A 27,101-nucleotide genomic window follows, 5' to 3' on the forward strand; every position below is an offset into this window, starting at 1 on the left:
GTCAACAACCAGACTGTTACCGTAGTCACCTTAAAGCTAGACATCACCACACACAACATCTCACCTACAGACACGTCAACAACCAGACTGTTACCGTAGTCACCTTAAAGCTAGACATCACCACACACAACATCTCACCTACAGACACGTCAACAACCAGACTGTTACCGTAGTCACCTTAAAGCTAGACATCACCACACACAACATCTCACCTACAGACACGTCAACAACCAGACTGTTACCGTAGTCACCTTAAAGCTAGACATCACCACACACAACATCTCACCTACAGACACGTCAACAACCAGACTGTTACCGTAGTCACCTTAAAGCTAGACATCACCACACACAACATCTCACCTACAGACACGTCAACAACCAGACTGTTACCGTAGTCACCTTAAAGCTAGACATCACCACACACAACATCTCACCTACAGACACGTCAACAACCAGACTGTTACCGTAGTCACCTTAAAGCTAGACATCACCACACACAACATCTCACCTACAGACACGTCAACAACCAGACTGTTACCGTAGTCACCTTAAAGCTAGACATCACCACACACAACATCTCACCTACAGACACGTCAACAACCAGACTGTTACCGTAGTCACCTTAAAGCTAGACATCACCACACACAACATCTCACCTACAGACACGTCAACAACCAGACTGTTACCGTAGTCACCTTAAAGCTAGACATCACCACACACAACATCTCACCTACAGACACGTCAACAACCAGACTGTTACCGTAGTCACCTTAAAGCTAGACATCACCACACACAACATCTCACCTACAGACACGTCAACAACCAGACTGTTACCGTAGTCACCTTAAAGCTAGACATCACCACACACAACATCTCACCTACAGACACGTCAACAACCAGACTGTTACCGTAGTCACCTTAAAGCTAGACATCACCACACACAACATCTCACCTACAGACACGTCAACAACCAGACTGTTACCGTAGTCACCTTAAAGCTAGACATCACCACACACAACATCTCACCTACAGACACGTCAACAACCAGACTGTTACCGTAGTCACCTTAAAGCTAGACATCACCACACACAACATCTCACCTACAGACACGTCAACAACCAGACTGTTACCGTAGTCACCTTAAAGCTAGACATCACCACACACAACATCTCACCTACAGACACGTCAACAACCAGACTGTTACCGTAGTCACCTTAAAGCTAGACATCACCACACACAACATCTCACCTACAGACACGTCAACAACCAGACTGTTACCGTAGTCACCTTAAAGCTAGACATCACCACACACAACATCTCACCTACAGACACGTCAACAACCAGACTGTTACCGTAGTCACCTTAAAGCTAGACATCACCACACACAACATCTCACCTACAGACACGTCAACAACCAGACTGTTACCGTAGTCACCTTAAAGCTAGACATCACCACACACAACATCTCACCTACAGACACGTCAACAACCAGACTGTTACCGTAGTCACCTTAAAGCTAGACATCACCACATCACAACATCTCACCTACAGACACGTCAACAACCAGACTGTTACCGTAGTCACCTTAAAGCTAGACATCACCACACACAACATCTCACCTACAGACACGTCAACAACCAGACTGTTACCGTAGTCACCTTAAAGCTAGACATCACCACACACAACATCTCACCTACAGACACGTCAACAACCAGACTGTTACCGTAGTCACCTTAAAGCTAGACATCACCACACACAACATCTCACCTACAGACACGTCAACAACCAACATCTCACCTACAGACACGTCAACAACCAGACTGTTACCGTAGTCACCTTAAAGCTAGACATCACCACACACAACATCTCACCTACAGACACGTCAACAACCAGACTGTTACCGTAGTCACCTTAAAGCTAGACATCACCACACACAACATCTCACCTACAGACACGTCAACAACCAGACTGTTACCGTAGTCACCTTAAAGCTAGACATCACCACACACAACATCTCACCTACAGACACGTCAACAACCAGACTGTTACCGTAGTCACCTTAAAGCTAGACATCACCACACACAACATCTCACCTACAGACACGTCAACAACCAGACTGTTACCGTAGTCACCTTAAAGCTAGACATCACCACACACAACATCTCACCTACAGACACGTCAACAACCAGACTGTTACCGTAGTCACCTTAAAGCTAGACATCACCACACACAACATCTCACCTACAGACACGTCAACAACCAGACTGTTACCGTAGTCACCTTAAAGCTAGACATCACCACACACAACATCTCACCTACAGACACGTCAACAACCAGACTGTTACCGTAGTCACCTTAAAGCTAGACATCACCACATCACAACATCTCACCTACAGACACGTCAACAACCAGACTGTTACCGTAGTCACCTTAAAGCTAGACATCACCACACACAACATCTCACCTACAGACACGTCAACAACCAGACTGTTACCGTAGTCACCTTAAAGCTAGACATCACCACACACAACATCTCACCTACAGACACGTCAACAACCAGACTGTTACCGTAGTCACCTTAAAGCTAGACATCACCACACACAACATAGGGACCATACTAGGTCCCCATAACAGAAACAGTACACCAAGTGGTTTAATGACAGAGAAACAGACAGCATCAGTGTAAGGTGTTCACCCTGCTCCCCTGTTGGGCCGTAGTGGCTGTAGGAGAGGTGGATGCCGCTGTCCAGCACAGCTGAGAAGGAGCCCAGCCAAACACTCTTATTGGTGGGACTCTGTGTCTCCATGGGGACCGCGTACTTTGGGCTCTCCTCCTGGTGTCTGTTTGGCTGGGTGATGTGGTTGTAGAAATGATGCTTGTCCTTCATCACACACACCTTGATGAGCGTCGACCCTGGAAACAGAACATCGGCTATGTTTACACAGGCAGCCCAATTCAGATTTTTTTTATACACTAATTGGTCTTTTGACCAATCACATCAGATCTTTTCACATCAGATCTTTTTCAGAGCTGATCTGATTGGTCAAAAGACCAATTAGTGGGGAACAGAAGATCAGAATTGGGCTGCCTGTGTAAACATAGCCTTAGAGAATCAACGTGTGAATAAAAGAGAGCGAAAGTGTGTATCGTAATAGTGGTGTATGTGTGTTCACCCTGGACAAAGTGGATGGTCTCCACCTGGATGTGGCCTCCGTCAGAGGGGTATAGGGAGTGGACCTGGCCTGAGACCTGGATCAGCTGCCCCTCCATGCTGTAGCCAGTGAATCCCTTCACACACAGACAGACACACACACGCACACACGCACACATGCACACGCACACACACACACACACACACACACACACACACACACACACACACACACACACACACACACACACACACACACACACACACACACACAGTATTTAATTTTTTTTTAAAGGTCAGCATTCTGTTGATATTGTTGCAGCAGATACCTTTTGGATGAAAGGCACTATGCCATAACAGCACAGTAAATCATGATCTATCTAGTATCTGCTGGGACTATATCACCATATCTCCAGTTTACAACCACAGAATGATCTCATTATGAAGGTGGAATGCCATATTTTGCCTTTAAAGTGTGTTTATAGACTCACAGTGAAGACGTCGGTGGGCGACTGCTTTGCTCTCTGTTCTCCAGGGGTCCCCACAGCCAGGTCAGGGGTCTTGCTCACGTCCTCCCTGCTCTTCTTAGTGCTGGAGGGGGTTGTTTTCTTGTTCTCCTTGGACGAGTCGGCGCGCTCCGCTCCCTTCCCTCCTTTATCTTTCTTAGCTTTCTTCACCTGTTCCTCCTCCTTCTGTCTGTCCTGCTCCATCTTCCACGCCTGGAGAGAGATGAGTTTGTACAGAACATCACAGATAGAATCATTCTATCAGAATGTATTAAAGATACTGATAAAAATCATGAATCACACTATAAAACGGGGTGGAAGACAGCAAGACAGAGTCCGTTACTTTGAGCGAGTCTTCTCTGATGTACTGGTCTGGAGGACCTTCCTCTTGGATAGGAGACTTGGCTTGGGAGGCTTCAGGTACACAGGGACACAACGTTTACATCACAGTAGCACTGTGACTACTACTCTGAGTGCTTTAATGTTTTTACTCTATCCTCATTTATGTATCCACGTTAATGAGTATTTATGTTATACCAATGGATTTCAGCCTGTTTTGACTGATATTTGGCTTCCTTACTTGCAGTGTGTTTTGGTGAGACAGTGCCCTTCTTGGTGCCCTTAGCCGACTCTGTCCTGCCTTTCTCTGAGGAGTCAGACGGGGTGGGCACTCTCAGCTTCTCTGCCTCTCTCTTGGCCTGCAGAGCTAGCCACTTCACCTCCTCCTCCTTGGTCCAGTCAGATATAGAGTTCGCCACGTGCTCAAGGTACTTCCTGACGACAGAGAGGGAACGGTGGAAAGCGTTCAGACTTTAATAAATACAATCCTAAACAGTACCCAGAGTCTAATGTACTCTGTGCTTTTATCGTTTTGTAACACAAAAATAAATCAACAAAATGGGTTTGAAGAAAATATATATCCAACTGTTAAACAACTGATATATTGTTTTTAACAGCTGTACCTGAACCTGACGTTGGTGTGGAGGGCCATGTCCCATAATTCCTTGCACTGGCGTTGAGGGCTCATGGGATTGTGACAGACGATGAACAGGGTGTTGTCCAGACTACCACAGAAGGTGTCCATGCAGCGGTAGGACTGAGAGGCAGACTGGAGGATCTACAGCAAGACAACAAGATCATGTTGTGGTTGTTTCCCTACTCTCTGTGTTCCCTAATGATCACACATGGTCGCAAAAAGGAGCCAGAAATCACAAGGCAAATAGCTACAATAAATGTGAGTATTGATTCATGTTGACCTGGGGAAAGACATTGGCATTGTGGTGCTCAGTATAGTGCCAGTCACTGAGCGATCGCATCCGGCTTCTCTGGATTTCAGTCACATCTACTACATCAGACAAACTCTCCTCTGATTCATCCTGGTGGTGGAACGCTTTAACTGTAGAGGAAACATGTTTCATTAGTTATTACGTCAAAGATACAAAGAGAGGAACAATGAGATATATTAGATCATCAATAACAGCCTAGTTGCAGATCTGTTGGTGTTGTCTTGATAACTCTATTGCTATCAGACCACCACATCTGGTAGTAGACTAGTCTGGATTCAGACCAACACATCTGGTAGTAGACTAGTCTGGATTCAGACCAACACATCTGGTAGTGGACTAGTCTGGATTCAGACCAACACATCTGGTAGTAGACTAGTCTGGATTCAGACCAACACATCTGGTAGTAGACTAGTCTGGATTCAGACCAACACACCTGGTAGTAGACTAGTCTGGATTCAGACCAACCGATCTGGTAGTAGACTAGTCTGGATTCAGACCAACAGATCTGGTAGTAGACTAGTCTGGATTCAGACCAACAGATCTGGTAGTAGACTAGTCTGGATTCAGACCAACACACCTGGTAGTAGACTAGTCTGGATTCAGACCAACAGATCTGGTAGTAGACTAGTCTGGATTCAGACCAACACACCTGGTAGTAGACTAGTCTGGATTCAGACCAACACACCTGGTAGTAGACTAGTCTGGATCAGACCAACACATCTGGTAGTAGGCTAGTCTGGATTCAGACCAACAGATCTGGTAGTAGACTAGTCTGGATTCAGACCACCAGATCTGGTAGTAGACTAGTCTGGATTCAGACCAACACACCTGGTAGTAGACTAGTCTGGATTCAGACCAACACACCTGGTAGTAGACTAGTCTGGATCAGACCAACACATCTGGTAGTAGGCTAGTCTGGATTCAGACCAACAGATCTGGTAGTAGACTAGTCTGGATTCAGACCAACACACCTGGTAGTAGACTAGTCTGGATTCAGACCAACACATCTGGTAGTAGACTAGTCTGGATTCAGACCAATATGTGTCACATTCCTCTTTTTTTTTTAATAGATGCCACCAAAGTTTTTAACACGCGATTACATTTAAAATGGTTATTTGTTGCGTAATGACTGGGCTTCCAACAGCAGATTTCACTTCAGTAACCTACAGGCTTTTTGAGGAGCTACTCTGCTGCTGTCTACAGGTGGTAGGATATTCATCTCCTCAAACTAGTCTCTGTATGCTGTGCGCCTGTGATAAATAAGATGCATGACAACTAATGAAAATAGACAAGCGGCAATTCAATTCCACTAAATTATGCAAATGAACCTATAGACCGATAAGCATGACCGGTCAAATGTATTTTCGGCAGCTAATCGATTAACGGTTAAGCGTTAACATCCCTAGTGTCAGAGTTCATAGAAGGTCTGTACCTTGTGTCTTGTTGATGTGTCTGAGGTAGTTCTTGGCGAAGCAGACAGGGTCGTCCCAGGGCAGGCAGGTAGGTTGATGGGAACCAGCAGAGGTCAGTAGACTCCCCTCCTCCAGCTGGGTCAGGGGCATGCTCTCAAACACAAACTGTCTGACCACTCTCTCCACCTCTGGCCAGCTCAGAGACTCTGTAGACACCCATCAGAACAACACAGGAGGTTGGTGGCAATTTAATTGGGGAGGACGGGCTCGTGGTAATGGCTGGAGCATAATAGGTGGAATTCCATTTGCTTCGTTCCAGCCATTATTATGAGCCGTGCTCCCCTCAGAAGCCTCCACTGCAGAACACCACACACTTATGCTGAATCCCAAATCAACCCCTAGTCCCTCCTCCCTAGTCCCTCCTCCCTCATCCCTAGTCCCTCCTCCCACGTCCCTCATCACTAGACCCTCCCCCTCCTCCCTAGTCCCTCCTCCCTCATCCCTCCTCCCACGTCCCTCATCACTAGACCCTCCTCCCTCATCCCTAGTCCCTCCTCCCTCATCCCTAATCCCTCATCACTTTAGTCACTTTAGTAGATCTGATGCATTCTGATAGGTATAGAGCTATATGGTATAGAGCTTTATGGATAGGTATAGAGCTACATGGTATAGAGCTATATGGATAGGTATAGAGCTATATGGATAGGTATAGAGCTATATGGATAGGTACAGTATAGAGCTATATGGGGCGGCAGGTAGCCTAGTGGTTAGAGCGTTGGACTTAAAGGTTGCAAGATCGAATCCACAAGCTGACAAGGTCAAATCTGTCGTTCTGCCCCTGAACAGAACAGTTATCCCACTGTTCCTAGGCCGTCATTGAAAATAAGAATTTGTTCTTAACTGACTTGCAGAGTTAAATAAAGGTACAATATATATTTTTTTATATGGATAGGTATAGAGCTATATAGATGGTATAGCGCTATATGGTATAGAGCTATATGGATGGTATAGAACTATATGTATAAAACTATATGGATGGTATAGAGCTATATGGATGAGTATAGAGCAATATGGATGAGTATAGAGCTATATGGATAGGTATAGAGCTATATGGATGAGTATAGAGCAATATGGATGAGTATAGAGCTATATGGATGGTATAGAACTATATGTATAAAACTATATGGATGGTATAGAGCTATATGGATGAGTATAGAGCTATATGGATGAGTATAGAGCTATATGGATGGTATAGAGCTATATGGATAGGTATAGAGCTATATGGATAGGTATAGAGCTATATGGATGAGTATAGAGCTATATGGATAGGTATAGAGCTATATGGATGAGTATAGAGCTATATGGATAGGTATAGAGCTATATGGATGAGTATAGAGCTATATGGATGGTATAGAGCTATATGGATAGGTATAGAGCTATATGGATAGGTATAGAGCTATATGGATGGTATAGAGTTATATGGATGGTATAGAGCTATATGGATAGGTATAGAGCTATATGGATGAGTATAGAGCTATATGGATAGGTATAGAGCTATATGGATAGGCTATATGGATAGGCATAGAGCTATATAGATAGGTACAGTTGAAGTCGGAAGTTTACATACACCTTAGCCAAATACATTTAAACTCAGTTTTTCACAATTCCTGACATTTAATCCTAGCAAATATCCTGTCTTAGGTCAGTTTGGATCACCACTTTATTTTAAGAATGTGAAATGTCAGAATAAGAGTAGCGAGAATGATTTATTTCAGCTTTTATTTCTTTCATCACATTCACAGTGGGTCAGAAGTGTACATACACTCAATTAGTATTTGGTAGCATTGCCTTTAAATTGTTTAACTTGGGTCAAATGTTTCGGGTAGCCTTCCACAAGCTTCCCACAATAAGTTGGGTGAATTGTGGCCCATTCCTCCTGACAGAGCTGGTGTAACTGAGTCAGGTTTGTAGGCCTCCTTGCTCGCACACGCTTTCTCAGTTCTGCCCACAAATTTTCTATAGGATTGAGGTCAAGGCTTTGTGATGGCCACTCCAATACCTTGACTTTGTTGTCCTTAAGCCATTTTGCAAGCTTTAACTTCCTGACTGATGTCTTGAGATGTTGCTTCAATATATCCACATAATTTTCCTCCCTCATGATGCCATCTATTTTATGAAGTGCACCAGTCCCTCCTGCAGCAAAGCACCCCCACAACATGATGCTGCCACCCCCGTGCTTCACGGTTGGGATGGTGTTCATCGGCTTGCAAGCCTCCCCCTTTTTCCTCCAAACATAACAATGGTCATTATGGCCAAACAGTTCTATTGTTGTTTCATCAGACCAGAGGACATTTCTCCAAAAAGTACGATCTTTGTCCCCATGTGCAGTTGCAAATCGTAGTCTGGCTTTTTTATGGCGGTTTTGGAGCAGTGGCTTCTTCCTTGCTGAGCGGCCTTTCAGGTTATGTCGATATAGGACTCGTTTTACTGTGGATATAGATACTTTTGTACCTGTTTCCTCCAGCATCTTCACAAGGTCATTTGCTGTTGTTCTGGGATTGATTTGCACTTTTCACACCAAAGTACGTTCATCTCTAGGAGACAGAACACGTCTCCTTCCTGAGCGGTATGACAGCTGCGTCGTCCCATGGTGTTTATACTTGCGTACTATTGTTTATACAGATGAACATGGTACCTTCAGGCGTTTGGAAATTGCTCCCAAGGATGAACCAGACTTGTGGAGGTCTCACTTTTTTTTTCTGAGGTCTTGGCTGATTTCTTTTGATTTTCCCATGATGTAAAGAGGCACTGAGTTTGAAGGTAGGCCTTGAAATTCATCCACAGGTATACCTCCAATTGACTCAAATTATGTCAATTAGCCTATCAGAAGCTTCTAAAGCCATGACATAATTTACTGGAAGGTTCCAAGCTGTTTAAAGGCACAGTCAACTTATTGTATGTAAACTTCTGACCCACTGGAATTGTGATACAGTGAATAATAAGTGAAATAATCTGTCTGTAAACAATTGTTGGAAAAATTACTTGTGTCATGCACAAAGTAGATGTCCTAACCGACTTGCCAAAACTATAGTTTGTTAACAAGAAATTTGTGGAGTGGTTGAAAAACGAGTTTTAATGACTCCAACTTAAGTGAATGTAAACTTCCGACTTCAACTGTATACAGCTATATGGTATAGAGAGATATGTTGAAAACTTGATTCAGTCTAGGGGAAGGGGAAGTAATTACCATATATTTTAAACCTATCAGATTCTTCAGATCTTCAGGAATGCCTAGAATAGGAGGTAGGGGTCTATCTGGAATTCAGCATTTCACTCTGCTGATCTAACAGAGCACCACATTGGTAGTGATAGTACAGTATGGAACCTCTCCTTCCTTATAAAGTAGCCCACAGCTCAGACTCTCCCAGACTATTTCTTCAGTCTAACTCCCCGTCTCCTCTCTCTAACATCATGGAGAATGTATTCATCCCACCAGCACACACTGGTTGACTCAACGTTGTTTACACATGGTGGAATAGACGTTGAATTGACGTCTGTGCCCAGTGGGTCGTCTCATCCCCAGCCCAGAACCAACCAGCCAGGGTGATAATATAACAGCATCCCACCATCTGTCGGTCTTTAATGGGACTGTGCTTTGTAATTACCTTGACTAAATACAGGATGGGCTGCAATAATAACACTATTCAGCACACCTGAGCCACAATGCAATCTGGCTATCACGCTAAATTGGTCTGCATAAAATTCCATAGGCTATAAAAAACGCAGAGAGCTGTGACTGAGTGTGTGTGTCTGTGTGGTGTGTGTGTGTATGTGTTTTGTAAATGCATGTGTGTGTGTGTGTGGTGTGTGGCTGTGTGTGAGTATGTGGTGTGATGTGATGTGTGTGTGTGTGTGTGTGTGTGTGTGTGTGTGTGTGTGTGTGTGTGTGTGTGTGTGTGTGTGTGTGTGTGTGTGTGTGTGTGTGTGTGTGTGTGTGTGTATGTGGTGTGGTGAGTGTGTGTGTGTGTGTGCATGGCTGTGTGTGTGTGTGTGTGTGTGTGCATGGCTGTGTGTGTGTGTGTGTGTGTGTGTGTGTGTGTGTGTGTGTGTGTGTGTGTGTGTGTGTGTGTGTGTGTGTGTGTGTGTGCATGTCTGTGTGTAAGTGTGTCGGTGTGTGTGTGTGTGTGTGTGTGTGTGTGTGTGTGTGTTCTCTCCTCACCGTCAGTGCAGTAGTGTGTGAGCTCCTGGATGCGGGCCGGTCTGGTTCTATTTCCACTCAGGGGGCGGACGGAGCGGAGAAGATTCCACACCGGAGTGTTTCTCATCATCTCCGTCTCTGTCTTCACCGCATCAAAGCTGTTATGGACCTGGCATAATACAATACATCCCTCATAGACCGTACCTGGAGGATACAGCTGCTGCTAATTAGAGAGTATGTGTGTGTGTGTGTGTGTGTGTGTGTGTGTGTGTGTGTGTGTGTGTGTGTGTGTGTGTGTGTGTGTCTCTCACAGGCAGGTGGTGCAGTCTCAGGGCTCTCTCGTCATGACAGTTGATCAGTAGAGGTCTCTGGTGTTCAGTCTTCTGCTGGGTGTTCTCCACAGCACCAAACGTCTCCCTCAACCTCTACCAATAAATACATCATACTCTATGTTATGCAGGTCTATACATTGATTGGACAAATCATTAGGAACACTATACTGATTGAAGTCGCTTTAACAAGTGACATCAATAAGGGATCAAAGCTTTCACCTTGATTCACCTGGTCAGTCTTTGTCATGGAAAGAGCAGGTGTTCTTAATGTTTTGTATATTCAGTGTAAAATCTCTGTACTGAAAATATTAGCCTCAACTCAAGTCAATTTTATGGTAGAGAATGACCAAATACACAGTAACAGATTGCAGGTACATTGTATGGTACAGTAATGAAACCATTCTATACTGGGGAAATGAAACCATACTATACTGGGGAAACAGTATAATAGGTATAGAGGGTCATGGTGTAGTCTACAGTAATGAAACCATACTATACTGGGGAAACAGTATAATAGGTATAGAGGGTCATGGTGTAGTCTACAGTAATGAAACCATACTATACTGGGGAAACAGTATAATAGGTATAGAGGGTCATGGTGTAGTCTACAGTAATGAAACCATACTATACTGGGGAAACAGTATAATAGGTATAGAGGGTCATGGTGTAGTCTACAGTAATGAAACCATACTATACTGGGGAAACAGTATAATAGCTATAGAGGGTCATGGTGTAGTCTACAGTCATGTACCTTCTTCTCCTGGTCTGAGCGAGGCAGAGACATGACAGCAGACAGCATGTAGTCTGCCAGGCTCTTCTCCAGGCTGTACACTCCCTTCTCTGAGTCTGCTGCAGACAGGGGAGGGATGTCCTGCTCTGTGGCCACCACCTGCCCCCCCCCCCCCCCCCCCCACACACCACACACACACACACACACACACACACACACACACACACACACACACACACACACACACACACACACACACACACACACACACAGTCAACTAAAGGAGCTCAACCATTCATCTTCAGGATTCTCTACTTGTCCACCATATATATATATAATGTCTGGAGTGTCTTTCATGTAAAATCTAAGTCAAGGTATGGAGGAGAATGGTGTTTTCTCAACTACAATACTTCAACACTGACCTCTGAGGGTAAGACAATACACATGCAGTAATACAATGAACCACATGGATAAAACCCAAACAGATCTGGGCTGAACAACTGTTGTCCTGGTTGACTGTGGTATGGTGATGATGGTTGGGGCCTACAGTGGAGGACCTGCTCCAATGAAGTATGAACAGAACAGAACCTGCTCCAGTGTAGTATGAAGGGAACAGAACAGAACCAGCTCCAGTGTAGTATGAAGGGAAGAGAACAGAACCTGCTCCAGTGTATTATGAACAGAACAGAACCTGCTCCAGTGTAGTATGAAGGGAACAGAACAGAACCAGCTCCAGTGTAGTATGAAGGGAAGAGAACAGAACCTGCTCCAGTGTAGTATGAAGGGAACAGAACAGAACCAGCTCCAGTGTAGTATGAAGGGAAGAGAACAGAACCTGCTCCAGTGTAGTATGAACAGAACAGAACCTGCTCCAATGTAGTATGAACAGAACAGAACCTGCTCCAGTATAGTATGAAGGGAACAGAACAGAACCTGCTCCAGTGTAGTATGAAGATAACAGAACAGGACCTGCTCCAGTGTAGTATGAAGGGAACAGGACCTGCTCCAGTGTAGTATGAAGGGAACAGAACAGAACCTGCTCCAGTGTAGTATGAAGATAACAGAACAGGACCTGCTCCAGAGTAGTATGAAGGGAACAGGACCTGCTCCAGTGTAGTATGAAGGGAACAGAACCTGCTCCAATGTAGTATGAAGAGAACAGAACAGGACCTGCTCCAGTGTAGTATGAAGATAACAGAACAGGACCTGCTCCAGTGTAGTATGAAGGGAACGGGACCTGCTCCAGTGTAGTATGAAGGGAACAGAACCTGCTCCAGTGTAGTATGAAGAGAACAGGACCTGCTCCAGTGTAGTATGAAGGGAACAGAACAGGACCTGCTCCAATGTAGTATGAAGAGAACAGAACAGGACCTGCTCCAGTGTAGTATGAAGGGAACAGAACAGGACCTGCTCCAATGTAGTATGAAGAGAACAGAACAGGACATGCTCCAGCATGCAGTGTAGTATGAAGAGAACAGAACAGAACCTGCTCCATCATGCAGTGTAGTATGAAGGGAACAGAACCTGCTCCAGTGAAGTATGAAGGGAACAGAACCTGCTCCAGTGTAGTATGAAGGGAACAGAACAGCACCTGCTTCAGCATGCAGTGTAGTATGAGGGGAACAGTACCTGCTCCAGTGTAGTATGAAGGAAACAGAATAGAACCTGCTTCAGCATGCAGTGTAGTATGAGGGGAACAGAACCTGCTCCAGTGTAGTATGAAGATAACAGAACAGAACCTGGTCTAGTGTAGTATGAAGGGAACAGAACGGAACCTGCTCCAGTGTAGTATGAAGGAAACAGAATAGAACCTGCTCCAGCATGCAGTGTAGTATGAAGAGAACAGAACCTGCTCCAGTGTAGTATGAAGAGAACAGGACCTGCTCCAGTATAGTATGAAGAGAACAGGACCTGCTCCAGTGTAGTATGAAGGGAACAGGACCTGCTCCAGAGTAGTATGAAGGGAACAGGACCTGCTCCAGTGTAGTATGAGGGGAACAGAACCTGCTCCAGTGTAGTATGAAGAGAACAGGACCTGCTCCAGTGTAATATGAAGAGAACAGGACCTGCTCCAGTGTAGTATGAAGGGAACAGGACCTGCTCCAGTGTAGTATGAAGAGAACAGGACCTGCTCCAGTGTAGTATGAAGAGAACAGGACCTGCTCCAGTGTAGTATGAAGAGAACAGAACAGGACCTGCTCCAGTGTAGTATGAAGGGAAGAGAACAGGACCTGCTCCAGTGTAGTATGAAGGGAACAGAACCTGCTCCAGTGTAGTATGAAGGGAACAGAACAGGACCTGCTCCAGTGTAGTATAAAGAGAACAGGACCTGCTCCAGTGTAGTATGAAGAGAACAGAACAGGACCTGCTCCAGTGTAGTATGAACGGAAGAGAACAGGACCTGCTCCAGTGTAGTATGAAGGGAACAGGACCTGCTCCAGTATAGTATGAAGAGAACAGGACCTGCTCCAGTGTAGTATGAAGGGAACAGGACCTGCTCCAGAGTAGTATGAAGGGAACAGGACCTGCTCCAGTATAGTATGAAGGGAACAGGACCTGCTCCAGTGTAGTATGAAGGGAACAGTACCTGCTCCAGAGTAGTATGAAGGGAACAGGACCTGCTCCAGTGTAGTATGAAGAGAACAGGACCTGCTCCAGTGTAATATGAAGAGAACAGGACCTGCTCCAGTGTAGTATGAAGGGAACAGGACCTGCTCCAGTGTAGTATGAAGAGAACAGGACCTGCTCCAGTGTAGTATGAAGAGAACAGGACCTGCTCCAGTGTAGTATGAAGAGAACAGAACAGGACCTGCTCCAGTGTAGTATGAAGGGAAGAGAACAGGACCTGCTCCAGTGTAGTATGAAGGGAACAGAACCTGCTCCAGTGTAGTATGAAGGGAACAGAACAGGACCTGCTCCAGTGTAGTATAAAGAGAACAGGACCTGCTCCAGTGTAGTATGAAGAGAACAGAACAGGACCTGCTCCAGTGTAGTATGAACGGAAGAGAACAGGACCTGCTCCAGTGTAGTATGAAGGGAACAGAACAGGACCAGCTCCAGTGTAGTATTAAGGGAACAGAACCTGCTCCAGTGTAGTATGAAGGGAACAGAACAGGACCTGCTCCAGTGTAGTATGAAGGGAACAGAACAGGACCAGCTCCAGTGTAGTATTAAGGGAACAGAACCTGCTCCAATGTAGTATGAAGGGAACAGAACAGAACCTGCTCCAGTGTAGTATGAAGGGAACAGAACAGAACCTGCTCCAGTGTAGTATGAAGATAACAGAACCTGCTCCAGTGTAGTATGAAGAGAACAGGACCTGCTCCAGTGTAGTATGAAGGGAACAGCACAGGACCTGCTCCAGTGTAGTATGAAGGGAACAGAACAGGACCTGCTCCAGTGTAGTATGAAGGGAACAGAACAGGACCTGATCCAGTGTAGTATGAAGAGAACAGGACCTGCTCCAAAGTAGTATGAAGATAACAGAACCTGCTCCAGTATAGTATGAAGAGAACAGGACCTGCTCCAATGTAGTATGAAGGGAACAGCACAGGACCTGCTCCAGTGTAGTATGAAGAGAACAGAACAGGACCTGCTCCAGTGTAGTATGAAGGGAACAGAACAGGACCTGCTCCAGTGTAGTATGAAGGGCAGCACAGAACCTGCTCCAATGTAGTATGAAGGGAACAGGACCTGCTCCAGTGTAGTATGAAGAGAACAGAACAGGACCTGCTCCAGTGTAGTATGAAGGGAACACAACAGGACCTGCTCCAGTGTAGTATGAAGAGAACAAAACAGGACCTGCTCCAGTGTAGTATGAAGAGAACAGGACCTGCTCCAGTGTAGTATGAAGGGAACAGAACAGAACCTGCTCCAGTGTAGTATGAAGAGAACAGAACAGGACCTGCTCCAGCATGCAGTGTAGTATGAAGAGAACAGAACAGAACCTGCTCCATCATGCAGTGTAGTATGAAGGGAACAGAACCTGCTCCAGTGTAGTATGAAGGGAACAGTACCTGCTCCAGTGTAGTATGAAGGAAACAGAATAGAACCTGCTCCAGCATGCAGTGTAGTATGAGGGGAACAGAACCTGCTCCAGTGTAGTATGAAGAGAACAGGACCTGTTCCAGTGTAATATGAAGGGAACAGGACCTGCTCCAGTGTAGTATGAAGAGAACAGGACCTGCTCCAGTGTAGTATGAAGGGAACAGGACCTGCTCCAGTGTAGTATGAAGAGAACAGGACCTGCTCCAGTGTAGTATGAAGAGAACAGGACCTGCTCCAGTGTAGTATGAAGGGAACAGGACCTGCTCCAGAGTAGTATGAAGAGAACAGTACAGGACCTGCTCCAGTGTAGTATGAAGGGAACAGAACAGGACCTGCTCCAGTGTAGTATGAAGGGAACAGAACAGGACCTGCTCCAGAGTAGTATGAAGAGAACAGGACCTGCTCCAGTGTAGTATGAAGGGAACAGAACAGAACCTGCTCCAGCATGCAGTGTAGTATGAGGGGAACAGAACCTGCTCCAGTGTAGTATGAAGAGAACAGGACCTGCTCCAGTGTAGTATGAAGAGAACAGTACCTGCTCCAGTGTAGTATGAAGGGAACAGGACCTGCTCCAGTATAGTATGAAGGGAACAGGACCTGCTCCAGAGTAGTATGAAGGGAACAGGACCTGCTCCAGTGTAGTATGAGGGGAACAGAACCTGCTCCAGTGTAGTATGAAGAGAACAGGACCTGCTCCAGTGTAGTATGAAGAGAACAGGACCTGCTCCAGTGTAGTATGAAGAGAACAGGACCTGCTCCAGTGTAGTATGAAGGGAACAGGACCTGCTCCAGTGTAGTATGAAGAGAACAGGACCTGCTCCAGTGTAGTATGAAGGGAACAGGACCTGCTCCAGTGTAGTATGAAGGGAACAGGACCTGCTCCAGTATAGTATGAAGGGAACAGGACCTGCTCCAGTGTAATATGAAGGGAACAGGACCTGCTCCAGAGTAGTATGAAGAGAACAGGACCTGCTCCAGTGTAGTATGAGGGGAACAGAACCTGCTCCAGTGTAGTATGAAGAGAACAGTACCTGCTCCAGTGTAGTATGAAGGGAACAGGACCTGCTCCAGTGTAGTATGAAGAGAACAGTACCTGCTCCAGTATAGTATGAAGGGAACAGGACCTGCTCCAGTATAGTATGAAGGGAACAGGACCTGCTCCAGAGTAGTATGAAGGGAACAGGACCTGCTCCAGTATAGTATGAAGGGAACAGGACCTGCTCCAGTGTAGTATGAAGGGAACAGGACCTGCTCCAGTATAGTATGAAGGGAACAGGACCTGCTCCAGCATGCAGTGTAGTGTGAAGGGAACAGGACCTGCTCCAGAGTAGTATGAAGGGAACAGGACCTGCTCCAGAGTAGTATGAAGGGAACAGAACAGAACCTGCTCCAGCATGCAGTGTAGTATGAGGGGAACAGAACCTGCTCCAGTGTAGTATGAAGAGAACAGGACCTGCTCCAGTGTAGTATGAAGAGAACAGGACCTGCTCCAGTGTAGTATGAAGGGAACAGGACCTGCTCCAGTGTAGTATGAAGGGAACAGGACTTGCTCCAGTATAGTATGAAGGGAACAGGACCTGCTCCAGTGTAATATGAAGGGAACAGGACCTGCTCCAGAGTAGTATGAAGGGAACAGGACCTGCTCCAGTGTAGTATGAGGGGAACAGAACCTGCTCCAGTGTAATATGAAGGGAACAGGACCTGCTCCAGAGTAGTATGAAGGGAACAGGACCTGCTCCAGTGTAGTATGAAGAGAACAGTACCTGCTCCAGTGTAGTATGAAGGGAACAGGACCTGCTCCAGTGTAGTATGAAGAGAACAGTACCTGCTCCAGTATAGTATGAAGGGAACAGGACCTGCTCCAGTATAGTATGAAGGGAACAGGACCTGCTCCAGAGTAGTATGAAGGGAACAGGACCTGCTCCAGTGTAGTATGAAGGGAACAGGACCTGCTCCAGTATAGTATGAAGGGAACAGGACCTGCTCCAGTATAGTATGAAGGGAACAGGACCTGCTCCAGTATAGTATGAAGGGAACAGGACCTGCTCCAGCATGCAGTGTAGTATGAAGGGAACAGGACCTGCTCCAGAGTAGTATGAAGGGAACAGGACCTGCTCCAGAGTAGTATGAAGGGAACAGAACAGAACCTGCTCCAGCATGCAGTGTAGTATGAAGAGAACAGGACCTGCTCCAGTGTAGTATGAAGAGAACAGGACCTGCTCCAGTGTAGTATGAAGAGAACAGGACCTGCTCCAGTGTAGTATGAAGGGAACAGGACAGGACCTGCTCCAGTGTAGTATGAAGAGAACAGAACAGAACCTGCTCCAGCATGTAGTGTAGTATGAAGAGAACAGAACAGAACCTGCTCCAGCATGCAGTGTAGTATGAAGAGAACAGGACCTGCTCCAGTGTAGTATGAAGAGAACAGGACCTGCTCCAGTGTAGTATGAAGGGAACAGGACAGGACCTGCTCCAGTGTAGTATGAAGAGAACAGAACAGAACCTGCTCCAGCATGCAGTGTAGTATGAAGAGAACAGGACCTGCTCCAGTGTAGTATGAAGGGAACAGAACAGGACCTGCTCCAGTGTAGTATGAAGAGAACAGAACAGGACCTGCTCCAGTGTAGTATGAAGGGAACAGAACAGGACCTGCTCCAGTGTAGTATGAAGAGAACAAAACAGGACCTGCTCCAGTGTAGTATGAAGGGAACAGAACAGAACCTGCTCCAGTGTAGTATGAAGAGAACAGAACAGGACCTGCTCCAGCATGCAGTGTAGTATGAAGAGAACAGAACAGAACCTGCTCCATCATGCAGTGTAGTATGAAGGGAACAGAACCTGCTCCAGTGTAGTATGAAGGGAACAGTACCTGCTCCAGTGTAGTATGAAGGAAACAGAATAGAACCTGCTCCAGCATGCAGTGTAGTATGAGGGGAACAGAACCTGCTCCAGTGTAGTATGAAGAGAACAGGACCTGTTCCAGTGTAATATGAAGGGAACAGGACCTGCTCCAGTGTAGTATGAAGAGAACAGGACCTGCTCCAGTGTAGTATGAAGAGAACAGGACCTGCTCCAGTGTAGTATGAAGGGAACAGGACCTGCTCCAGAGTAGTATGAAGAGAACAGGACCTGCTCCAGTGTAGTATGAAGAGAACAGGACCTGCTCCAGTGTAGTATGAAGGGAACAGAACAGAACCTGCTCCAGAGTAGTATGAAGAGAACAGAACAGGACCTGCTCCAGTGTAGTATGAAGGGAACAGAGCAGGACCTGCTCCAGTGTAGTATGAAGGGAACAGAACAGGACCTGCTCCAGAGTAGTATGAAGAGAACAGGACCTGCTCCAGTGTAGTATGAAGGGAACAGGACCTGCTCCAGTGTAGTATGAAGGGAACAGGACCTGCTCCAGTATAGTATGAAGGGAACAGGACCTGCTCCAGTGTAATATGAAGGGAACAGGACCTGCTCCAGAGTAGTATGAAGGGAACAGGACCTGCTCCAGTGTAGTATGAGGGGAACAGAACCTGCTCCAGTGTAGTATGAAGAGAACAGTACCTGCTCCAGTGTAGTATGAAGGGAACAGGACCTGCTCCAGTGTAGTATGAAGGGAACAGGACCTGCTCCAGTGTAGTATGAAGGGAACAGGACCTGCTCCAGTATAGTATGAAGGGAACAGGACCTGCTCCAGTGTAGTATGAAGGGAACAGGACCTGCTCCAGTATAGTATGAAGGGAACAGGACCTGCTCCAGCATGCAGTGTAGTGTGAAGGGAACAGGACCTGCTCCAGAGTAGTATGAAGGGAACAGGACCTGCTCCAGAGTAGTATGAAGGGAACAGAACAGAACCTGCTCCAGCATGCAGTGTAGTATGAGGGGAACAGAACCTGCTCCAGTGTAGTATGAAGAGAACAGGACCTGCTCCAGTGTAGTATGAAGAGAACAGGACCTGCTCCAGTGTAGTATGAAGAGAACAGGACCTGCTCCAGTGTAGTATGAAGGGAACAGGACCTGCTCCAGTATAGTATGAAGGGAACAGGACCTGCTCCAGTGTAGTATGAAGGGAACAGGACCTGCTCCAGTGTAGTATGAAGGGAACAGGACTTGCTCCAGTATAGTATGAAGGGAACAGGACCTGCTCCAGTGTAATATGAAGGGAACAGGACCTGCTCCAGAGTAGTATGAAGGGAACAGGACCTGCTCCAGTGTAGTATGAGGGGAACAGAACCTGCTCCAGTGTAGTATGAAGAGAACAGTACCTGCTCCAGTGTAGTATGAAGGGAACAGGACCTGCTCCAGTGTAGTATGAAGAGAACAGTACCTGCTCCAGTGTAGTATGAGGGGAACAGAACCTGCTCCAGTGTAGTATGAAGAGAACAGTACCTGCTCCAGTGTAGTATGAAGGGAACAGGACCTGCTCCAGTATAGTATGAAGGGAACAGGACCTACTCCAGAGTAGTATGAAGGGAACAGGACCTGCTCCAGAGTAGTATGAAGGGAACAGAACAGAACCTGCTCCAGCATGCAGTGTAGTATGAAGAGAACAGGACCTGCTCCAGTGTAGTATGAAGGGAACAGGACCTGCTCCAGTGTAATATGAAGGGAACAGGACCTGCTCCAGCATGCAGTGTAGTATGAAGGGAACAGGACCTGCTCCAGAGTAGTATGAAGGGAACAGGACCTGCTCCAGAGTAGTATGAAGGGAACAGAACAGAACCTGCTCCAGCATGCAGTGTAGTATGAAGAGAACAGGACCTGCTCCAGTGTAGTATGAAGGGAACAGGACAGGACCTGCTCCAGTGTAGTATGAAGAGAACAGAACAGAACCTGCTCCAGCATGCAGTGTAGTATGAAGAGAACAGAACAGAACCTGCTCCAGCATGCAGTGTAGTATGAAGAGAACAGGACCTGCTCCAGTGTAGTATGAAGAGAACAGGACCTGCTCCAGTGTAGTATGAAGGGAACAGGACAGGACCTGCTCCAGTGTAGTATGAAGAGAACAGAACAGAACCTGCTCCAGCATGCAGTGTAGTATGAGGGGAACAGAGGAGGCTTCAGGAGGAATCTGGTCCAGCAGGTCGTTATAGTAACGCATGTCCACATCAGTACTCAGAGCAGCCGGTTCAGGGTCTACAGGGACAACAACAGACATCAGCTCCCTGGGTTAGGGTCAATTCACTTCCATTCAGCTATCAGTAAACTGGAATCATTTACTTGAACTATCCATTATAACATCACCTGTCCTACAGAGTGTTAGTGAAGCTGTAGAATACCTGGAGTGGTCTCCTCTTGGGCTTGTCTCTTCTTGGACCCAGGTGTCTGAGGCGTTGTGGTCTGAACCATCTAAGATATGACAGAAAATATTCCTCAACATTTCTGCTACATGTAGAAGCAGAAAACAGGCCTACGTGAAATAAAGACAGTATTGTGTATATTCAGTATGGTTTCATGCTCCATCCACCAGTCAGTTCCTCCTGTGTGTGCATGCATGTGTGTTTCTGGTACAGTACCTCTGCAGGGCTGTCCTGGGTGGTGCGTGCCCCAGCCCTGGGGACAGATGGCACCTGGACCAGTCTCATGTTGTTCAGGTAGTGTTGATGCTGTCTCCTCCAGTCCAGACAGTCATAGATCAGACACGCCACGTCCTCAAACAGACGTGTCCCAAACCCAAGCTACAACACAACATATTAACATGGCATTTTAAGTACATTATACAAATTATAATAATTAAAGAAAGACCCCACACTGCTCTTGATAATGTTTATTGCTTAGGTTTCAGACTCGGCCTTCTCGTCAGGGCTTTGATTGATATCAGAAGAAGAGGAAGAAGAAGGGGAAGAAGAAGAAGAAAGAGGAGGAAGCGAAGAAGGAGGAGCAGCAGCAGCAGCAGAATCAGAAGAAGCAGCAGCAGAAGAAGAATCAGAAGAAGAAGCAGCAGCAGAAGAAGAATCAGAAGAAGAAGAAGCAGAAGAAGAAGAATCAGTAGAAGAAGCAGCAGCAGAAGAAGAAGCAGCAGCAGAAGAAGAAGCAGCAGCAGAAGAAGAATCAGAAGAAGAAGCAGCAGAAGAAGAATCAGAAGAAGAAGCAGCAGAAGAATCAGCAGAAGAAGAATCAGAAGAAGAAGAAGAAGCAGCAGAAGAATCAGAAGAAGAAGAAGCAGCAGCAGCAGCAGCAGAAGAATCAGAAGAAGAAGAAGCAGCAGCAGCAGCAGCAGAAGAATCAGAAGAAGAAGAATCAGAAGAAGAAGAAGCAGCAGCAGCAGCAGCAGCAGAAGCATCAGAAGAAGAAGAAGGCAAGGAAATCACCATAGCCTCTGGGCTATCCTTGTCTTGTGGTGACAGGATCTCTTTAGCGGTGTGACTGAGGCGGGCCACATCAAACAGCTTGGAGAATGCTGAGCCACTGTTTAGCACCCCTTCCAACTGACCCCAGAACTGCTCCCGTTGTCTTCTCCTAATGTTAGTCTCCGCGTCTACAGGAACACAATAGCAGCATTTAGCAACACAAATCACATTAAAATGAATTGCTTGATAGATCAATACTGTACTGCCAATATGAAATACTGTCAAATACCTCTGCTGTGCTTGATTCAGTTTACCCTGACTGTACAATGAAACCAGTGGAACAAAACACTCAAGATCCCAGGCTAAATCAATCCAAACCTCACAGTGATGCCAATCTGAGTCTTACCCCCATCCAGGGGTTTGGCATCACTCCCTTCCTGTGATCCTTCTGGCCGGTCTGGTCTCTGTGAGGTCAGCTTGATAATGTTGGACACATGGACCCCCAGGGAGTCCAGCACAGAGACCAGCTGAGCCTGCTGGAAGCCCACCACCAGGACGTAGTGCTGCGGTCCATCGTCTGGCTCATCGTCTAGACACACACACACACACACACACACACACACACACACACACACACACACACACACACACACACACACACACACACACACACGAAAGCATGAGAGGTGGAGAGAGAGAGAGAGAGAGAGAGAGAGAGAGAGAGAGAGAGAGAGAGAGAGAGAGAGAGAGAGAGAGAGAGAGAGAGAGACAACCACCCAGTCTCCCCAACACAAAGTGACAACCAACCTCATACTAACAACCTAACATACTATACTGTATGTGTGATCACTGAGACAGAGTAGACTGCTCACCTATATACTTGTTGGTCTCATCCTCCTCGCCCCTCTTTTTCAGCTTGGTGTCCTTGGTTGGGGCACTGGGCTCTGCCCCTTTCTTCCCCTTGTCACCTTTGGCGGCAGGCTTGGCACCACCTTTGTCTTTGGTTGGGGAGGCATTGCCAGCCTTGCCCTTACCCTTCTCCTCAGCAGCCTGGGAGAGAGTGGATTAAACTAAGTGGTGCTAATACTGCATACTGCGGTTCAAATCGGGGTCTCCTCTGTGCCAGAAGACTGCGTTAGCCTGCAGAGCTGAAGCCTAGGCATTAACAGGTAGCGCAGGCTAGTCTTCATGTCTCAGACAAGGTTTCTTATCACCAATGTTACAATACTACTATAACTCTATCTGACAATAACACTTCAAAAGATTCTCTAGGAAAGCTGACTGTTGCCAGGGCGATAAGATGACTGATAATTGTTGATGGCTGCCAGGAGTTCCTTCCTACCCTCATCTCTGTGGCTCTCCTCTGCTGGTCGTTGGCCTTGACTCCCAGGAGCTGGAACTTGAGCAGTTTACCCAGCAGGTCACAGGGCAGCTCCTCTCCTGCATCCAGCAGGACCTTGGCTGCCTCCATCACCTTTATAGACAAACAACATACTTGATGTAGAATAGACAGAAAGTGAGTAATAGTTCTAATTTATTGTGCAACTCTTTCTCTGCTGCTTCGTAAATGTGTCTTTTGAAATGAATAGCCTATAGAGCACATTTTACTGAAAAATGGGTGCATTACATACCTCATAAAACATGGGTGCATTACATACCTCATAAAACATGGGTGCATTACATACCTCATAAAACATGGGTGCATTACATACCTCATAAAACATGGGTGCATTACATACCTCATAAAACATGGGTGCATTACATACCTCATAAAACATGGATGCATCCTTGGTCTTCTTGATTTTTGGGTTTCCCAGTTCATGGATCTGTGAAGCATTTCATTCATTGGTTGATATACGCTTGACTGTGAACAATCAGACTTTGTGTTACTGACCTTTTCTAGGGTGGTGTCCCAGGTGACCACGCTGAAGAGCCTGCGTAGGGGCTTCTGTACAGCCAGCAGCAGAGCACCGATCAGCTCCTCATCCTTCAGCCTCTCTCCCACCACCAGAGAAATGCTGGCCTTCCAAGTCTCCTAGCATCATCATCATCATCATCAGACAACACTGATCAGTGAAGAACAACAACATAGCCAAGTGAAGTCATTCCCTGCTTTTGTAGCTGGCCCCTTAAAGTTTAGTGTGTTTAAATAGTGTTTCACTAGCTAGATATCTAGCTTTACTAAAGTTCTAGCTAGCTAAAGTTAGCAAACTGTTAACGTTACCTACCTCCTCAAATGGTGCAGTAGTGAGTCCAGTTTCCCAACCTTTGTTTCCAACTGCCGTTGCACCAGCAGCAGACACTGTCCCGCTTTTGACTCTTTTTGGTGGCATTTCCTTACCGTTTTTAGAGAGAAACTAACCTATTGACTTGAATCAAATTGCATTATATTATGACATTTCTTGAACTTAACGTAAACTAAAACAGCCACTTCCAGCTATTAGCTTGCTAGCTGACGTTAACTAGCATTGCTCTTCTGTGTACAGTCCGCTGACGCTTCGGTTGCTCTTAGCAACAGGTTGAAGGGGAGGGATCAGTTATGCACAATGACATCTTACCTTTCAATTTGATTTATTTATTCATTTATGAAAAAAATTGCCAAAAAACGTAATACTGAATATACCACTACTAATAGAAACGTAATCCATGTTCAACTCCCAACACAATAGACACAGAGACACATTTAATCAATTATTTTTATCTTTTTTTTTTCATACAATCATAAAGGAGTGACACGGAGAAAAAAGCTTTGCATAGAGTGAAGCTCTGACAAAGACACAGCCTTGAACCCCCCAGCAGACAGTATCTAATCCTAGAGTCCTGCCGGTCACAGGACCAGACAGGCAGACAGCCAGCCAGAGAGGAACAGACAGAACATTCCATTACAAGAAGGTGAGAACAACTGAAACATGGATGCAACTTTCAAATTGGTCACAATTAGTGATAATTTATATATATATATATATATATATATATACACATGTTGTGTTGTAGTTAAAGTGTTTCTGTGAGTAAAGAACTAGTGGGTTGGTGTGATGGGCTATCGGTTACTCAGTGATGGTGGTGAATGTGAAGACCATGGAGGTTGAGAGACCAAGACTTGGATGAATAGAGTCAAAAGCCCCAATTAAAGCCCCAAAACATTGGTACATTCAGTGCAAATCAGGCGTCTCCAACCTTTTCTGCCATTAGAGCTACTCATTTCTTTGTACATTATAAAATAGGCCCATTCTTCTCCAGGTCCTTGATACACAAGAGAAAGTAGTTCACTATATTTTCTGTCAATATACCTGATAAAATAATGGTTAATAAACAACTCTAAAATCAGAGATTTGTTGTCAGTGTTGTTTTTCCTGGTTTTAGAATTGTTTTCACTCAAAATTAAAATGATTCATAGAGAAACAACGAAATGGGATGTTCTGAGTTCAAGTCGATTCTTAAATCGCCTCTGAGGACATTTTTTTTTTTAGGTCTGGAAGAAAACTAACAAATGTAGATATCTTTGTGCAATTTTCCCGTAATTGCGCATCTGGCCCTTTAATTGCGCATCTGAGTGAGGAATGTGCCAGTCCAGCAATGGTTCCATACTGCTGCGCATTTCATGGCATTTCATTTTATTTCTGCGCATTTCAAGTTTTCAAATAACAAATAATAGATACTCATTATATACTTCTGCCAGGTAAGCCTACCTCCAATAAATATTTAATTGAAAAGGTTTTGGGGAAAGTATTTCTGTCAACTCACAAGATGGTTTGTCACGTCAACTGGCTGGAGTGATGGACAAACGCGCGCACCACACAGACAGACAGGGGCAATATTTCTGGAAATATTGTTAGGTTTGGCTTTTTAAATGTAAATTTGCAGACAGAGAGGGAGTCAGAATGAGAGAAAGGTGTACTGTCAGTACGCAAAAAGTTATAAGAACTTCTTGCAAGCCACCCCAGCTCATGTTCAGTATTCCCGTAATGCTCGCATCCACTACAAGACCATGGTGCATACCTACGAAACAGCAAGAGAAACTTCCCCTCCCTAGCTTCAGTCTATGCTCAAAAACTACACCAGAACCCGTCCCACCTAGCTACAGTTTATTAAGATGAATGCACTAACTGTAAATCGCTCTGGATAAGAGCGTCTGATAAATTACTAAAATGGAAAACATAAATACACGTTATGCCACTGTGCACTTCCCTTTTTTTAAAGTATGTTTTTAACGGAAAACATGTAATATATCTGCCCTCAGTCTCTCACTGGCCCTGGGATGATGGAAGAGAATGCAGGAAGTTGTTCTATTTCAGTCCCTTACATTCTGTTAGCTACATTCCACAGTCTCGGGATGTGATGGTGGCCGGGTGTGGTCACAGCCCTGAAACAAAGACATTGGGCGTGTTTCATGTCATCGTTATTGCAGTCGACACACTGCTCAGATGATAGTCCCTCACAACCTCTGGAAAAGTATTTACCTCTCTGGAACCACATTAATATGATATACATATAATATAGTAATCGGCTAAAATGCTCAGCCGCAGCGCGACTGCAGTAAAGGCGACCTGGAACGCACCCTGAGAGTAGAATATGGTGGTATCAGAAGGCAGACTAATGCCTTCTAAGGCAGAGTATGAAGTGAAAAACATGACAAATATGTATTTGTTTCTATGACTCTTCCTTCATATTATCATTACTCCTCGTCTTAAAACTTCCTAGTACTGTAGATACGTCTCTAAAATATATTTTTTCCCCTCACTTGAAAACCAACATTTCCCCCATCAAAACAGTCAGTGTAATAGCATACCATGGGCATCTGTGCTTGTATATGACTTCAACATGTTCTCTGTCACAAGTCTTTATAAAGCTATAAATGTCCCTTGACCTTACCATCACCCACACACAGATCACATTATACTTGCATGATGTAAGCCTGTGTGTGTGTGTGTGTGTGTGTGTGTGTGTGTGTGTGTGTGTGTGTGTGTGTGTGTGTGTGTGTGTGTGTGTGTGTGTGTGTCTCTCGACATGCAGGTTGTTAATCACCATGTTTAACTTTCATTATCATGGTCATACGAACATTTGTCATTATATGATGTTATATCGGGGTCCCAACCCCTACTGAAATAGGAACAGATCAAACCAACGTATTCAATCAGGATAATGTACATAAGAAGAAAA

At 45.5% G+C, this 27,101-nt stretch overlaps 1 protein-coding gene across 4 annotated transcripts in view; it reads right to left on the reverse strand.

Annotated features, from left to right (window-relative positions):
- The window catches only part of LOC106574674 (sperm-associated antigen 17), a 62,865-nt gene extending 38,402 nt beyond the window's left edge, over window positions 1–24,463 (reverse strand). For all 4 annotated transcript variants that reach the window (XM_082963121.1, XM_082963120.1, XM_082963119.1 and 1 more), the window contains exons 1-21: window positions 24,170–24,463; window positions 23,836–23,976; window positions 23,708–23,767; window positions 23,284–23,415; window positions 22,814–22,991; window positions 22,348–22,530; window positions 21,963–22,129; window positions 21,168–21,329; window positions 20,931–21,000; window positions 20,669–20,787; window positions 11,638–11,775; window positions 10,866–10,979; window positions 10,576–10,723; window positions 6,377–6,562; window positions 4,915–5,054; window positions 4,621–4,775; window positions 4,239–4,432; window positions 4,002–4,072; window positions 3,644–3,871; window positions 3,175–3,289; window positions 2,696–2,914 (exon numbers count right to left, since the gene is read on the reverse strand). In XM_082963121.1, coding sequence (XP_082819247.1) covers window positions 2,696–2,914; window positions 3,175–3,289; window positions 3,644–3,871; window positions 4,002–4,072; window positions 4,239–4,432; window positions 4,621–4,775; window positions 4,915–5,054; window positions 6,377–6,562; window positions 10,576–10,723; window positions 10,866–10,979; window positions 11,638–11,775; window positions 20,669–20,787; window positions 20,931–21,000; window positions 21,168–21,329; window positions 21,963–22,129; window positions 22,348–22,530; window positions 22,814–22,991; window positions 23,284–23,415; window positions 23,708–23,767; window positions 23,836–23,976; window positions 24,170–24,274 — 3,025 coding nt within the window. In that variant the 5' untranslated portion in view covers window positions 24,275–24,463. The remainder of the gene's footprint in view (window positions 1–2,695; window positions 2,915–3,174; window positions 3,290–3,643; window positions 3,872–4,001; window positions 4,073–4,238; window positions 4,433–4,620; window positions 4,776–4,914; window positions 5,055–6,376; window positions 6,563–10,575; window positions 10,724–10,865; window positions 10,980–11,637; window positions 11,776–20,668; window positions 20,788–20,930; window positions 21,001–21,167; window positions 21,330–21,962; window positions 22,130–22,347; window positions 22,531–22,813; window positions 22,992–23,283; window positions 23,416–23,707; window positions 23,768–23,835; window positions 23,977–24,169) is intronic.
- Between the last annotated feature and the right edge of the window lie 2,638 nt (window positions 24,464–27,101).

Source organism: Salmo salar, chromosome 16 (genome assembly GCF_965601325.2).
Source record: "Salmo salar chromosome 16, fSalSal1, whole genome shotgun sequence".
In the NCBI taxonomy this organism is placed as follows: domain Eukaryota; kingdom Metazoa; phylum Chordata; class Actinopteri; order Salmoniformes; family Salmonidae; genus Salmo; species Salmo salar.